Source organism: Hylobates moloch, unplaced genomic scaffold, assembly GCF_009828535.3.
Source record: "Hylobates moloch isolate HMO894 unplaced genomic scaffold, HMol_V3 SCAFFOLD_11, whole genome shotgun sequence".
In the NCBI taxonomy this organism is placed as follows: Eukaryota; Metazoa; Chordata; class Mammalia; order Primates; family Hylobatidae; genus Hylobates; species Hylobates moloch.
In genome coordinates, this window is record NW_026652286.1 from 50,021,928 (window position 1) to 50,037,993 (window position 16,066).

At 39.9% G+C, this 16,066-nt stretch overlaps 1 protein-coding gene across 3 annotated transcripts in view; it reads right to left on the reverse strand.

Annotated features, from left to right (window-relative positions):
* Positions 1-16,066, reverse strand: part of INTS4 (integrator complex subunit 4) — a 133,036-nt gene that overhangs the window by 77,187 nt on the left and 39,783 nt on the right. For all 3 annotated transcript variants that reach the window (XM_058446646.1, XM_032167003.2, XM_058446644.1), the window contains exons 5-8: positions 12,361-12,546; positions 11,750-11,800; positions 10,151-10,239; positions 7,372-7,492 (exon numbers count right to left, since the gene is read on the reverse strand). In XM_058446646.1, coding sequence (XP_058302629.1) covers positions 7,372-7,492; positions 10,151-10,239; positions 11,750-11,800; positions 12,361-12,546 — 447 coding nt within the window. The remainder of the gene's footprint in view (positions 1-7,371; positions 7,493-10,150; positions 10,240-11,749; positions 11,801-12,360; positions 12,547-16,066) is intronic.

The window sequence follows — 16,066 nt, forward strand, 5'->3', positions numbered from 1 at the left end:
GTGGGTGAAGGATATGAACAGACACTTCTCAAAAGAAGACATTTATGTGACCAACAAATATATGAAAAAAAGCTCATCATCACTGGTCATTAGAGAAATGCAAATCAAAACCACAATGAGATACCATCTCACACCAGTTAGAATGGCGATCACTAAAAAGTCAGAAAGCAACAGATGCTGGAGAGGATGTGGAGAAATAGGAACACTTTTACACTGTTGGTGGGAGTGTAAATTAGTTCAGCCATTGTGGAAGACAGTGTGGTGATTCCTCAAGGATCTAGAACCAGAAATACCATTTGACCCAGCAATTCCACTACTGGGTATATACCCAAAGGATTATAAATCATTCTACTATAAAAACACATGCACACGTATGTTTATTGCAGAACTGTTCACAATAGCAAAGACTTGGAACCAACTGAAAGGCCCATCAATGATAGACTGGATAAAGAAAATGTGGCACATATATATCATGGAATACCATGCAGCCATAAAAAAGGATGAGTTCATGTTCTTTGCAGGGACATGGATGAAGCTGGAAACCATCATTCTCAGCAAACTAACACAAGAACAGAAAACCAAATACCGCATGTTCTCACTCATAAGTGAGAGTTGAACAATGTGAACACATGGACACAAGGAGGGAAACATCACACACCAGGGACTGTTGGAGGGTGGGGGGCTGGGGGAGGGATAGCATTAGGAGAAATACCTAATGTAGATGACGGGTTGATGGGTTCAGCAAACTACCATGGCACATGTATACCTATGTAACAAATCTGCACATTCTGCACATGTATCCCAGCACTTAAAGTATTAAAAAAAAAATTGATATCATAGAGGCAGAGAGTATAACAGTGGTTACCAGACACTGGGGAGGGGAGGGAGTAGGAGAGAATGGGAAGAGACGGACAACGGATACAAAGTCACAATTAGGAGAAATAAATTCTGGTGTTCAACTGCACATAAAGGTGACTGTGATTAACAGTAAAATATTGTATATTACAAAATATACAATATTATAGCTGTAAGAGAGGCTGTTGAAAGTTCATGACAAAGAAATGATAAATGTATGAGGTGATAACTATACTAACTATACTGATTGGATTAATATTCAACACAGATGTGTATCAAAACATCAACTTGTGCCCCATATATACAATTACAATGTGTCAATTTTTTTTGTTTGTTTGTTTTATTATACTTTAAGTTTTAGGTTACATGTGCACAACGTGCAGGTTAGCTACATATGTATACATATGCCATGTTGGTGTGCTGCACCCATCAACTCGTCATTTAACATTAGGTATATCTCCTAATGCTATCCCTCCCCCAACCCCCCACCCCACAACAGGCCCTGGTGTGTGATGTTCCCCTTCCTGTGTCCATGTGTTCTCATTGTTCAATTCCCACCTATGAGTGAGAACATGCGGTGTTTGGATTTTTGTCCTTGCGATAGTTTGCTGAGAATGATGGTTTCCAGTTTCATCCATGTCCCTACAAAGGACATGAACTCATCATTTCGTATGGCTGCATAGTATTCCATGGTGTATATGTGCCACATTTTCTTAATCCAGCCTATCATTGTTGGACATTTGGCTTGGTTCCAAGTCTTTGCTATTGTGAATAGTGCCGCAATAAACATACGTGTGCTTGTGTCTTTATAGCAGCGTGATTTATAATCCTTTGGGTATATACCCAGTAATGGGATTGCTGGGTCAAGTGTATTTCTAGTTCAAGATCCCTGAGGAATCGCCACAGGTACCAAAACAGAGATACAGACCAATGGAACAGAACAGAGCCCTCAGAAATAATGCTGCATATCTACAACTATTTGATCTTTGACAAACCTGACAAAAACAAGCAATGGGGAAAGGATTCCCTATTTAATAAACGGTGCTGGGAAAACTGGCTAGCCATATGTAGAAAGCTGAAACTGGATCCCTTCCTTACATCTTATACAAAAATTAATTCAAGATGGATTAAAGACTTAAATGTTAGACCTAAAACCATAAAAAACCTAGAAGAAAACCTAGGCAATACCATTCAGGACATAGGCATGGGCAAGGACGTCATATCTAAAACACCAAAAACAATGGCAACAACAGCCAAAATTGACAAATGGGATCTAATTAAACTAAAGAGCTTCTGCACAGCAAAAGAAACTACCATCAGAGTGAACAGGCAACCTACAGAATGGGAGAAAATTTTTGCAATCTACTCATCTGATAAAGGGCTAATATCCAGAATCTACAATGAACTCAAACAAATCTACAAGAAAAAACAAACAGCCCCATCAAAAAGTGGGCGAAGGATATGAACAGACACTTCTCAAAAGAAGACATTTATGCAGCCAAAAGACACATGAAAAAATGCTCATCATCACTGGCCATCAGAGAAACGCAAATCAAAACCACAATGAGATAGCATCTCACACCAGTTAGAATGGCCATCATTAAACAGTCAGGAAACAACAGGTGCTGGAGAGGATGTGGAGAAATAGGAACACTTTTACACTATTGATGGGACTGTAAACTAGTTCAACCAATGTGTCAATTTTTTAAAATTAATTAATTTTTAATGAAAGATTATACACAAATCACTTGATCACAGGTTTATCTACTGGAGAGCTGGAATAGGGCAGCTTTACCTCTTAGCTTGCACAGAGATACTAATAAACCAGCAGGACCTTAACTGGCCAATCCCAATGTGTAACTGGATACTCACCAGGAAAGGATTATACATAGGCTTTAGATTATGAAGTTTGAAGTCCTCATCTGCAATTTACTATCTGTGTGGTCTTAAACAAATTATACTACATTCCTAAATTTTCATTTTGTTATTTATAACTAATACATTTACCTCAGAGAGTTTAAAAAGACTAAAAGTTACTTGCAAAAGTATGCAAATGAGTTAGGCATGTGTGCTTATATATAAAGAAGTGGGTTAATATTTATATGTCAATATGTGTGTATTTATGTGTGTATGTATCACTAAAAATGCCTCATTTAGTAGGCCAGGAACTCGATACATAGTAGTAGTTATTATTATTATCAGCAAGATAAGAATGATTATTATTTCTGAATACAAACATAATTACTTATATAATTTGAAGCTGCTAGGATTTAACATGAAATTATAACACAAGGCATGTGACTCAAGTTAGAGTCATTCAAGTAGAAATCCTTTCAATGTACCATGTTATACATACAACTTTATGCAAATAAATTTCAGATCCTATAGAGTACAAAACTGAAAATTTTGAATGATTCTTGCTTTAAGGATTACTTTTTAAAACTGCCTATTACAAACAAACAACCCCATCAAAAAATGGGCAAAGGACATGAACAGACACTTCTCAAAAGATGACATTTATGCAGCCAAAAAACACATGAAGAAGTGCTCATCATCACTGGCCATCAGAGAAATGCAAATCAAAACCACAGTGAGATACCATCTCACACCAGTTAGAATGGCCATCATTAAAAAGTCAGGAAACAACAGGTGCTGGAAAGGATGTGGAGAAATAGGAACACTTTTTCACTGTTGGTGGGACTGTAAACTCGTTCAACCATTGTGGAAGTCAGTGTGGCGATTCCTCAGGGATCTCGAACTAGAAATACCATTTGACCCAGCCATCCCATTACTGGGTATATACCCAAAGGACTATAAATCATGCTGCTATAAAGACACATGCACACGTATGTTTATTGCGGCACTATTCACAATAGCAAAGACTTGGAACCAACCCAAATGTCCAACAACGATAGACTGGATTAAGAAAATGTGGCATATATACACCATGGAATACTATGCAGCCATAAAAAATGATGAGTTCATGTCCTTTGTAGGGACATGGATGAAACTGGAAAACATCATTCTCAGTAAACTATCGCAAGGACAAAAAACCAAACACCGCATGTTCTCACTCATAGGTGGGAATTGAACAATGAGAACTCATGGACACAGGAAGGGGAACATCACACTCCGGGGACTGTTGTGGGGTTGGGGGAGGGGGGAGGGACAGCATTAGGAGATATACCTAATGCTAAATGACGAGTTAATGGGTGCAGCAAAACAACATGGCACATGGATACATATGTAACAAACCTGCACATTGTGCACATGTACCCTAAAACCTAAAGTATAATAATAAAATAAAAAATAAAAAAAACGCCTATTCAGATAAAGATATATCATTAATTTATTCCTCTAAAACATCTTTATCCTCCCCACTCCCACCTAGATTTCATTGTAGATCCTCTGTAAATGCTGAATGAAAGGATTTGATGAATGATTAGATTGTTCTGAATTTTAAAACATTCATAAACCAAAAGAAAGTTTTAAAATATGAATTCAGAAATAAAATCAGTAACAGCTGGCTTGTTTAACTCTACTATGCACAAGATTGGAAATACTCCAATCATCCATTACTATATCTCATGAAAATGCTTTACACAGGTTTCAGCCAATACTCCCATAAATACTGGTCACAGGACTAAAGCTATTACTGGATCAGTGTCCAGTACAGTCAGATACAAAGAATTCAGCCAACAATTTCACCAAGAGTGGCAGGGCTGGGGGCACTCAAAGGGGAAGTGTCCAAAAAGAATCACAGATTTTCCTGCTGTGACATGTATACAAATTTTTATAGATACTTACACACACATATGTTTATATACTATGCCCCCACCCCCAATACATAGTATAGTACTTTTTAGTTTATAAACATTTTCATAGACTGTATCTCATTTAAGCATCATGACAACACTGTCAGGTAAATATGAGAGATATTAGAACCCCACTTAACAGATGAGGAAACTGAGACTAATATCAAGTGACATATACAAGGTAACACAAATATAAAATAAGGCTATTAGGCCAACACTCTATTACAAGACAATTTTATCCCTTAAAAGTTAAACAATTTTTTTTTTTTTTTGAGACAGGGTCTCGCTCTGTTGCACAGGCTAGAGTGCAATGGCACAATCTCGGCTCACTGCAACCCCTGCCTCCCAGGTTCAAGCAATCCTCCGACCTCAGCCTCCAGAATAGCTGGGACTACAGGTATGTGTCATCACACCAGGCTAGTTTTTGTATTTTTAGTAGAGATGGGGTTTCACAATGTTGGCCAGGCTGGTCTTGAACTCCTGACCTCAAGTGATTTGCCCACTTCGGCCTCCCAAAGTGCTGGGATTATAGGTGTGAGCCTCTGTGCCCCAGCCCAAAAGTTAATTTTTTTTTTTTTAGATGGAGTCTCACTCTGTCACCAGGCTGGAATGCAGTGGCATGATCTCGGCTCACTGTAACCTCTGCCTCCCGGGTTCAAGCGATTCTCCTGTCTCAGCTTACCAAGTAGCTAGGACTAGAGGCACGCGCCACCACGCCCGGCTAATTTTTGTATTTTTAGTAGAGACAAGGTTTCACCATGTTGGCCAGGATGGTCTCGATCTCTTGACCTCGTGATCCGCCCACCTTGGCCTCCCAAAGTGCTGGGATTACAGGCGTGAGCCATAAAAGTTAAAAATTTTTAATAAATGTGCTGAGTCCTCAAAAAGAAAACAGAAAAGTACCAGGCTAAAAGTCGCAAGATCAGGATCTGATCTCACTCTACAATTTTCTGTCTGTATAAGCTGGATAATTTACTTAACTCCTCAGAGCCTCAGTTTTCTCATCTAGAAAATAACAGCATTTAAAACAAAAAAATTTTTTTTTTTTTTTGAAAAATAGAGATGGGGTCTTGCTGTGTTGCCCAGGCTGGTCTTGAACTCCTGGGCTCAAGTGACCCACCCACCTCAGCCTCCTAATGTGCTAGGATTATGGGCATGAGCCACCATGCCCCAGCTGGATAATGGCATCTATCTTGCAGGATTACTGTAAAGAGAAAATGAGAAAATATATGTAAGGGGCCTCCTTCAAATTATCTAAGATAGTGGTCCCCGTCTCAAAAAAAAAAAAAAAAAAGATAGCGGTCCCCCACCTTTTTGGCACCAGGGTTCAGTTTCATGGAAGAAACCAGGGAGGGTGGTGGAGCAGGGTGGTTTTGGGATGAAACTGTTCCACCTCAGATCATCAGGAATTAGATTCTCACAAGAAGCATGAAACCTAGATCCCACACATGCTCAGTTCACAATAGGGTTCACACTCCTGTGATAATCTAATGCAGCTGCTGATCTGACAGCAGGCAGAGCTCACGCAGTAATGCTTGCTCACCTACAACTCACCTCCTGCTGTGTGGCCTCGTTCCTAACAAGCCATGGACCAGGACTGGTCCACAGCCCGGGGGGTTTGAGCCTCCTGAACTAGGACATAACAAGTGCTTAATAAATGGGAAAAACTTTTTTTTTATTGTTTTCCTTTTTCTCTAGGCTCTGGCTATCTTAGTTCCTAGTAGGGTTAATAGAATTATGTTTTAAGATTCTTTCTAGTTCTAAAAGGCTATTTCTCTACAGGAGAGTGAACTATTTCTTCCTATATTAAGAAATTCTGGGGCTGGGAATAGTGGCTTAAATCTATAATCCCAACAATTTGGGAGGCCAAGGCAGAAGGATCACTTGAGCCTAGGAATTCAAGACCAGCCTGGGCACAAAGCAAGACCCATCTCTACAAAAAATACAAATTAGCTAGGCAGGGTGGCACATGCCTGTAGTCCCAGCTACTCAGGAGGCTGAGGTGGAAGGATCACTTGAGCCTGGCAGGTCAAGGCTGCAGTGAGCCGTGACTGCACCATTGCACTCCTGCCTGAGCAACAGAGTAAGACCCTGCCTCAAGAAAAGAAAAAGAAAACGAAATTCTGGGGTTTTAAATTCAGGTCACACTGCCCCATCTGTAGTTTCTCAAAATGTTTGTAAAAACTTAACAAGCAATGTGTTCATTTAAAAAAAGGATTATTGGCTGGGTGTAGTGGCTCACATCTATAATCCTAGCCTTTTTTTTTTTTTTTTTTTTTAGACAAGAGTCTCCCCCTTGTTGCCAGGCTGGAGTGCAGTGGCGTGATCTCGGCTCACTGCAACCTCCGCCTCCCGGGTTCAAGTGATTCTCCTGCCTCAGCCTCCCTAGTAGCTGGGATTACAGGCATGCGCCACCATGCCCAGCTAATTTTTGTATTTTTAGTAGAGATAGGGTTTCACCATGTTAGCCAGGATGGTCTCAATCATGATCTGCCCGCCTTAGCCTCCCAAAGTGCTGGAATTACAGATGTGAGTCACTGTACCCAGTCTATAATCCCAGTCTTTTGGGAGGCTGAGGCAGGAGGACTGCTTGAGGCCAAGAGTTTGAGACCAACCTGGGCCACAAAAGCCTCATTTCCACAGAAAAGAAAATAAATAAATATATACATGCATACATACATACATAAAAAGTATAACTTACCAACAGTTTTGCTGCCTGAACACGAACCACCCAAGAGCCATCACTGACCATGTGACAAATTTTTCCAAACGCATCATCAACTAAGCGTATTTCTTCATTAGAAGAAGGAATTGGGACAATGCTAAATTAAAAGAAATGAAATCACTTAGAACAAAACATGAACCTAAGTCTGCAGGCTCAGGCCAGGCACAGTGGCTCACATCTATAATCCCAGCACTTTGGGAGGCCCAGGCAGGTAGATTGCTTGAGCCCAAGAGTTCAAGACCAGCCTGAGCAACATGGCAAAACCTCATCTCTACAAAAAAAAATACAAAAAGTAGCTAGGCATGGTGACACGTGCCAATAGTCCCAGCTACTTGGGAGGCTGAAGTGGGAAGATAACTTTAGCTCTGGAGGTGAAGGTTGCAGTGAGCTGAGATCACACCACAGCCCTCCAGCCTGGATGACAGAGCAAGACCCTGTCTCAAAAAATAAATACAGTCTGGGCACAATGGCTCACGCCTGTAATCCCAGCACTTTGGGAGGCTGAGGCAGGTGGATAACTTGAGGTCAGGAGTTCAAGACCAGCCTGGCCAACATGGCAAAACCTCCTCTCTACTAAAAATACAAAAATTAGCCGGGCATGGTGACACATGCCTGCAATCCCAGCTACTCAGGAGGCTGAGGCAGGAGAATCGCTTGAACCTGGAAGGTGGAGGTTGCAGTGATCCAAGATAGTGCCACTACAGTCCAGCCTGGGCAACAGAGCGAGACTCCATCTCAAAAAAAAAAATAAAAATAATAATAAACAAATAAATACATAAGTAAGTAAGGCTGCAGGCTCAATAAACTGAGAACAGTCAATGAAGACTGACACACACAAAAAATGATAATTGAATAGTTCAAATCCTAGAATGATTAAATACAGTTCGGAATAAACATATCACTCTTGGACTCTTGCAGTACAAACCAACTCTGTCAGTTGCATTGCAAATTCTGCCTTTTTTTTTTTTTTTTAGACAGGGTCTCACGTCCGTCACCCAGGCTGGAGTGCAGCGGCGTGATCACTGCTCATCGCAGTGTCAACTTCCTGGGCTCAGGTGATCCTCCCAGTTCACTCTCTTGAGTAGCTGGGACTATAAGAGCATGCCACCACACCCAACTAATTTTTTATATTTTTGGTAGAGACGGTTTACCAAGTTGCCCAGGCTGATCTCAAACTCCTGAGATCAAGCAATCCGCCCACCTCAGCCTCCCAAAGTGCTGGGATTACAGGGTTGAGCCACTGCAACCAGGTGCAAATTTTCAATGTATTGAATAAAAGCGTGTAACCCACCAAGGTTCAGCCAGGCGTGTAATCCCAGCACACTGAGATACTGAGGCGGGCAGATTACCTGAAGCCAGGAGTTCGAGACCAGCCTACCCAACATGGCAAAACCTCATCTCTACTAAAAATACAAAAAATGAGCTGGGTGTGGTGGTGTGCACCTGTAATTCCAGCTACTTGGGAGGCTCAGGCATGACAGTTGCTTCAACCCAGGAGTTGGAGGTTGCAGTAAGCCGAGATCACATCACTGCTCTGCAGCCTGGGCCACAGAGCAAGACCCTGCCTTAAAAAAAAAAAAGTATGTAACCCACCAAAGGTTCAAAGATTTATGAAATTATCAAAAACTAGCTTCCACCGCATATTTCATATCCTTAAGTTTATTATGTTCTGCAACTGAACTTCTTTTTTTTTTTGAGAGAGAGTGTCTTGCTCTGTGACCCAGGCTGGAGTGCAGTGGTACGATCTTGGCTCACTGCGATCTCCACTTCCCGGATTCAAGCGATTCTCCTGCCTCAGCCTCCCTAGTAGCTGGGATTACAGGCGTGTGCCACCATGCTCGGCTAATTTTTTTATTTTTAGTAGAGATGAGGTTTCACCATGTTGGCCAGGCTGGTCTTGAACTCCTGACCTCAGATGATCCACCCGCCTCAGCCTCCCAAAGTGCTGGGATTACAGGCACCACCGTGTCCAGACTGAACTTCTATAAATACACTAAATCTCAGAATAAATCAATATAAAACTTACTCATCAATCCAGTCCTAAAAGAAGAGACAATTTCCAGTTAGCCCTTTTCTTTGTATGTGTCTAAGTCCTAAAACACTACAAATGGAGCTTACTCCTACAGGTTTATTAATTCATTCTGGTTTTCAAATTTTGGCAGTTTAATGAAGAGGAAAAAACACCTCTTTTTCCTATACAAGGAAAAATAAAATATTCTATAAATGTTTATAAATAAAAAATAAATATTTATAAATAAAATATTCTATCTTATAAAGTATAATAAATAATATTGCCTACGTCCTCAAAGAATCACTGTGAAGTTAATTTAATTGCTGTGAAAATATTTTTAACCAGGAAAACTATGTAAGAGATCATTATTCTCAAACTCACCCATTATCTTTATCTGGCATTTGGCACAAACCAAACTAAAACGGGTCTCAAACAATTTTAAAGATTTTTTTGTAAAGTACTGAAAACCATTTAAGAAAGATATTCCAATTTCTTCACTTATGGATGAGAAGGTTAGGACCAAAGAAGTGAAGTATCTTTCCGAAGGTGTACAGAAAGTTCCTATCAGAGATGGGAAATGAGTACCAGGCAATATGATTTTCAGGGCCTGTGCTTTTCCCTTACTCCCCATTGCCTTCCAAAAATCTAACCAACATTTCTTTTCTAGAAGTGGGCTTTCTGCATGGTGAGAGGGGAGGAAAACGGCCTCACAATCAACAAAAGCCAGCTTACACCCACACTGACCTTTCAGGATAGAGCTGACTGACAACCCAGATAAGCTGGACTGCAGCACTGCGTACTTGTTCATAGTCATCAGAGAGTAATTTACAGGCCTGCAAAGAAGAATTCCAAAAGTCTATTAGTTCTGTGTCCTCTCAGGCAATGTTTAAACTATTTTCAAAGTGAAGATAGGGTGGTTGGATAAGGATGCCCAGTAAAATACTTGTGTGTGGTTTTAACTTCTTGAATCTTTGCTTAAAAACGAATCTTGACCTCTGTCAGCTGCTCTGCCTGTATTCTGACTATGCACCCTCCTACCCCATGTCTGAAAGGAGAATCACAGACTGACGGCATAAAAACATCTGGAACAGATCAAACCCAGCAAAGCATGCTGGGAGCCCACAGTACTATTCTCACAGGCTAAAACACCAATTATGGGTTTTTCCTCCACCTGTAAAAATCAAAGCACACACTTCTGTTTACTTTGGTCTGAAATCACTGGCCTCTGTTTCAATCCACTCACTCTTTCTGGGTAGCCCCATACTCCCTAAATACTGATGGCTCAGAATACCTACCCTTAGCTCTGATTTCTCCTGATCTCCAGACCTTTGTAACTACTTATGGCTGGAATTCTCTTCATGGATGTCCCATCAAACTTTTATACTCAACACACCCAAACCTGAACTCATTAAGGAAGCAAATTCTACCTTATATCTTAAATTCTATACTATCAGTCCATCCTCACTCCCTTGAGGCTCTCATTACTGCTTGCCTAGATTACTAACAGAGTCTTATGCCACCAAACATCTGAATCAGCCAACTAACTTTCCTTCCTCTGAGTCCTTACTATCAAAGTTTCCTTTAAATTATTTGGCTTCCCACATAGTTTTCTTATAGAAAAAGAAGGCGATGGTCACACCACCACAAGCATTCTAGACCCATTCTACTTCATTCAATAGAGGAATAAACTTGGTTTACACATCTGTGATAGGGACTTGGCTAATTATCTTCTTCCCATGAGAGATAAAACCACTCTTGGCAGGCTAACAAAATCTAATCTCTGAACATGGATTTAGATTGCCTTTTACCAGATTGAGTCAATTATCCTCCAAGAGAAAGACAGCCTTGTAAGGCCTTTTGGTTAGGCCGTCAATCAGCTTTTCCACAACTTCATTATGCCTTTCTTTACCACTACTACTACATTTATGTGACTTTTTAAAATATGATCCTATGGTCTTGGTCACCCTTCTCCAGACAGACTCTAGTCTGTGAAGTGTGGTGCCCAGAAATGACTTCACGTATGGCCCAACAAAACAGTGATCAGAAAGACTAACACGTTCTTTATTCTAAATGCTACACTTTTCTTCAGGTACTCTCACACTCATACTGAACTTTGTAAATCCTCCTTAAAGTCCTTTTCACATGTACTAGTGCTATTTAATTACATAACCTCCATTCTCTTCCTGAAAAGCATGTTTTGAATATGACTTCACATCCATCCCAATCAACACTGCCACTATTAACCAGCAAGGTCCTTATGTTTTCAAATTCTGAGAACCTGTGTGCCACCCTCCCAGCTTCATGATACCTCCACCCCTTCCAGACAGCAATTATATAAGGTACCTGATTATAAATTGTTTGGTGTAATTTCAGTCCTCTTTCATGGAGCTGCAACTAGATAATAAATATACAGTTTAAGGGCCTAGGAGGAAAAGGGCAATATTTCCAATGTCTCCCCACAATCTCACATATTTTCCCCTATTGTATCAGGCTAACATGGTTCCATTTAGCCAAAATCAGTGCTATATAAATAAGAAACTTGTCGTCTTTCAATAGAAGCATTCGAGCATTTCATAAATCTAACCCATGGACTGTCCCAAGAAGATATTAGAAAAATATGAAATAATGATATGAAGGCTAAAGAAAAAATGATTAACACCACCTCCCCCTATTATAATATCATGCCAAGTCATATGCCTCCAGGTCGAAGGAATTATAACAGGTTCCTATTGTGCTTTCCATGTTTCATAAATACACATGAAAGCTACCAGAGAAAGCCAAAAAAGCACACTTGTATACAGGAATGTGTGTCACTGAGTTCCATGAGGCCACCACCAATACCTTCCCGAAAGTATATGCTGAAGAATTCACAGTGTATCCAAGGCAGCACCAGCTATAAACTTAAAAAACAAAAATGAACACTAGCCCCAACTAGTTTCCATAATCACGTTTACCATGGCTTTTATAGCTGCTGTTCTGACACGTGGGTCTTGGTCACTGAAGTAATCCCCTATAATCTTCTGGACATCTCTGGCAGCTAGGCCTTCTGCATCTTTTGTGACACTTTTCTCCAAAGAGCCAAGATTGCCAAGTAACTGCAGGCACTTATTTCTTACACCATGAGACGTATCTGTCAGATGCTATTTAAAAAAAAAAAAAAGAAAAAAAGAAAAAGAAAAAAAGGGCAAGATTAAGATATCTTAACAAACACAGACAAGACCAGAAACAAAAGCACTGCATCAACCTTAGGGGTGATTTCAAGCCCTATATTCTCAGGACAGTCTGTCTAGCATCATGTTACTTGAGTACGTGTCTTCTCAAAAAAACATGAGTCCTTAGAAAATAAAAGTCCTAGTTTTTCATCTTTGTGTTCCCAATAGCTAGCACTTTGCTTGTACAGAGTAGGTACTTTAAAATTCATCGCTGATTGCGTTTTACTTGCTTTCAAATTTTAAAACCAGACAAAAATGTATAAATTTTTAAAACTTTTAATATCGAAATATGCAAAATCTTAAGTGTACAGCTCAATAAATTTTCACAAATACACATATATAACAAGCACCCAGATTAAATAGTATATAACCAACACTCCAGAAATATCCCTCATTCCTCCTCCCAGCAACTACCTCACCACACCACCACCAAAAATAGCTACTATCCTGACTTCTAACACACAGGTTCATTTGTTTATTTTTGTACTTTATGAAATCAAATAGTATCTGGCTTCTGTGGCTTAATATTATGTTTGTGAGATTTATGCAAGGTATGGCAGATAGCAATGGTTCATTTATTCTTGTTACTTATACAGTATTCATTTGTAAATATATGAAAATCTATTTAGCCTTTCTGTTGATGAATATTTAAGTTATTTCCAGTCTTTGGCTATTCTGAATAATGCTACTGTGATTACTCTTGTACGTGGCTTTTGGTGTACATGTTCACATTTTTCTTGGATATACATGTAGAAGTAGAATTGATAGGTAACAAGACATGCTTCAGCTTAAGAAGATACTGCCAGTTGGGCACAGTAGCTCATGCCTATAATCCCAGCACTTTGGGAGGCCAAGGCAGGAGGATCACTTGAGCCCAGGAGTTCAAGACCACCCTGGGCAAATGGGACTATATGCGTGTGGTGGCACACACCTATAGTTCCAGCTACCTAGGAAGCTGAGGTAGGAGGATCCTTTGAGCCTCGGAGGTGGAGGTTGCAGTGAGCCGTGATCACGCCACTGCACTCCAACCTGGGTGACAGAGTGAGATACTGCCTCCAAAAAAGAAGATACTGCCAATTAGTTTTCCATAATGGCTGTACTAATTTACACTTCCACCAGTGCTGCATAAGTATTCTAGATGTGCCACATCCTTGTCAACATTTAGTACTATCAGTATTTTTTATGCTAGCACTTCTCACCAGGAATTTTAATAAATTATCAGTTTTCCTCCTGCATTACCCTAGTCCAATGCTACTAAAACAAGCTATTTGCATAACATAGTAACATAAATTAAAAATACTTTGAAGAAATGAGGTTGTACATGAGGTAATAAAAATGGTACAAAACTCTGGATTTCAAACTTCTTTTGACTAGCACCCAAAGTAAGAAACACATAATACTGCAACACAGTACATAAAAACACACATACAGCAAGTTTAACAAAACAATATCTACCTTATAGCTTGTGATTTACTCTGATATTTGTATTTTATTTTCTTTTTCAAAAAAAAAATCACATCTCATGAAATTGGTCACATTACCCACTAATGGATAATGATTCTCAAAGTGAGTCACTAGTGTGGAGAAAAGTGAATGGGATTTGGCCAGCTTGGACAACACAGCGAGGCCCCATTTCTTTAAAAAAAAATTTATAGACAGGTGTGGTGGCACACACCTGTAATCCCAGCTACTCGGGAGGCTGAGGCCAGAGAATTGCTTGAACGCAGGAGGCAGAGGTTTCAGTGAGCCAAGATCACGCCACTGCACTCCAGCCTGAGCAACAGAGCAAGACTCTGTCTCAAACCGCACCCCCTAAAAGACAAAAACAAATGAACTATTTATATTTAGTATAAAAACATCATTTCTCATGACTAAACTGTTGATTGCACCTCTGTTACAAACACTTTGATTTTCAAGCAACAAACTAAATCCTTCTAGCTTCTGTTAACCAGGCAACAATAATGCACAATCAATGTATTACTGCACACTGAATCTTAGCCCAAAAGAGAGTCTCAGGCTCTCATGGAAACAATTACAATTTTATGATGTCCTTCCCCTACAGGTCACTTCTTGCATCAAGGTCATCATCATTAAGAACTGCTTTTCTTTATACTGTTGGATAAAAACTTATTAATTTAAAAAAACTGCTAAGTGTCTGCAGATGCTATTTTGGTGTTACACACTTTGTCAGGCCATTGAAGTGCCATCATTTTTATATTAAGGGAGCAAGTAAGCAAACCACATCCCACATCTTAATAATAAGACCAATTTGTGTCAAAAATAAAAATTAATTTACAATTTTGCTATATATTAAAAAAATAAATGGTTCTGTGTATCAACAAAATCTGAGAATGAAGCTGAATAAGACAAAAATAACATACTGATCCATTCAGCATAGATATGGATTTTTTTTTCTTTTGAGATAAGTGTCTCGCTCTGTCACCCAGGCTGGAGTGCAGTGTTGTGATCAGCATTCACTGCAACCTCGGCCTAGCAAGCTCAAGAGATATTCCCACCTCAGTCTCCTGAGTAGCTGGGACCACAAATGTGTGCCATCACACCTGGCTAATTTCTAAAATTTCTGTAGAGATGGGATGTTGCCATATTGCCCAGACTGGTCTCAAACTCTTGGGCTCAGGTGATCCTTGATATGAATAGTTTTTAAGGACAGATAACAATTTGGTGTATTCTGTACGCGGATTCTAATGGATACCCTCTTTTAACAAGAACTTTGTTCTCCCAGAAAAATCTTTACAAATAGGAAAGAAAGCAGAAGACCCTCAATTTCAGTTGTGCAGATGCTACACAAGAAAACTGCATTAATTTCCTTTCAAGTCTTTGAACTACATCTATTCATCTCTCAAATGAGGATTAGCTATCCAATAAGTGAAATGATCAAGGAGAGGATACTTTGAAAAGTATCTAAAAGCATGACTTTCTTCCTACTGTGATACACAGAACACAACGAGTAACATCCTGTATTTAAAAATTATTGGCCGGGCGCGGTGGCTCATGCCTGTAATCCCAGCACTTTGGGAGGCCAAGGCAGGTGGATCACGAGGTCAGGAGATCGAGATCATCCTGGCTAACACGGTGAAACCCCATCTCTACTAAAAAAAAATACAAAAAAAATTAGCCGAGTGTGGTCGTGGGCGCCTGTAGTCCCAGCTACTCGGGAGGCTGTGAGGCAGGAGAACGGCATGAACCTGGGAGGCGGAGCTTGCAGTGAGCTGAGACTGCGCCACTGCACTCCAGCCTGGACAACAGAGCGAGACTCTTTCTCTAAATAAATAAATAAATAAATAAATAAATAAAAATTATTATAAAGACACAATTTAAACTTCAAAAAATAATGATTATACTATTATATAATAAAACGGGAGACGAATGGAAGGAAGGAGGAAGGAATGAGGGAGAGTGGAGGGAGGGAGGGAGGGAGGGAAAGCAC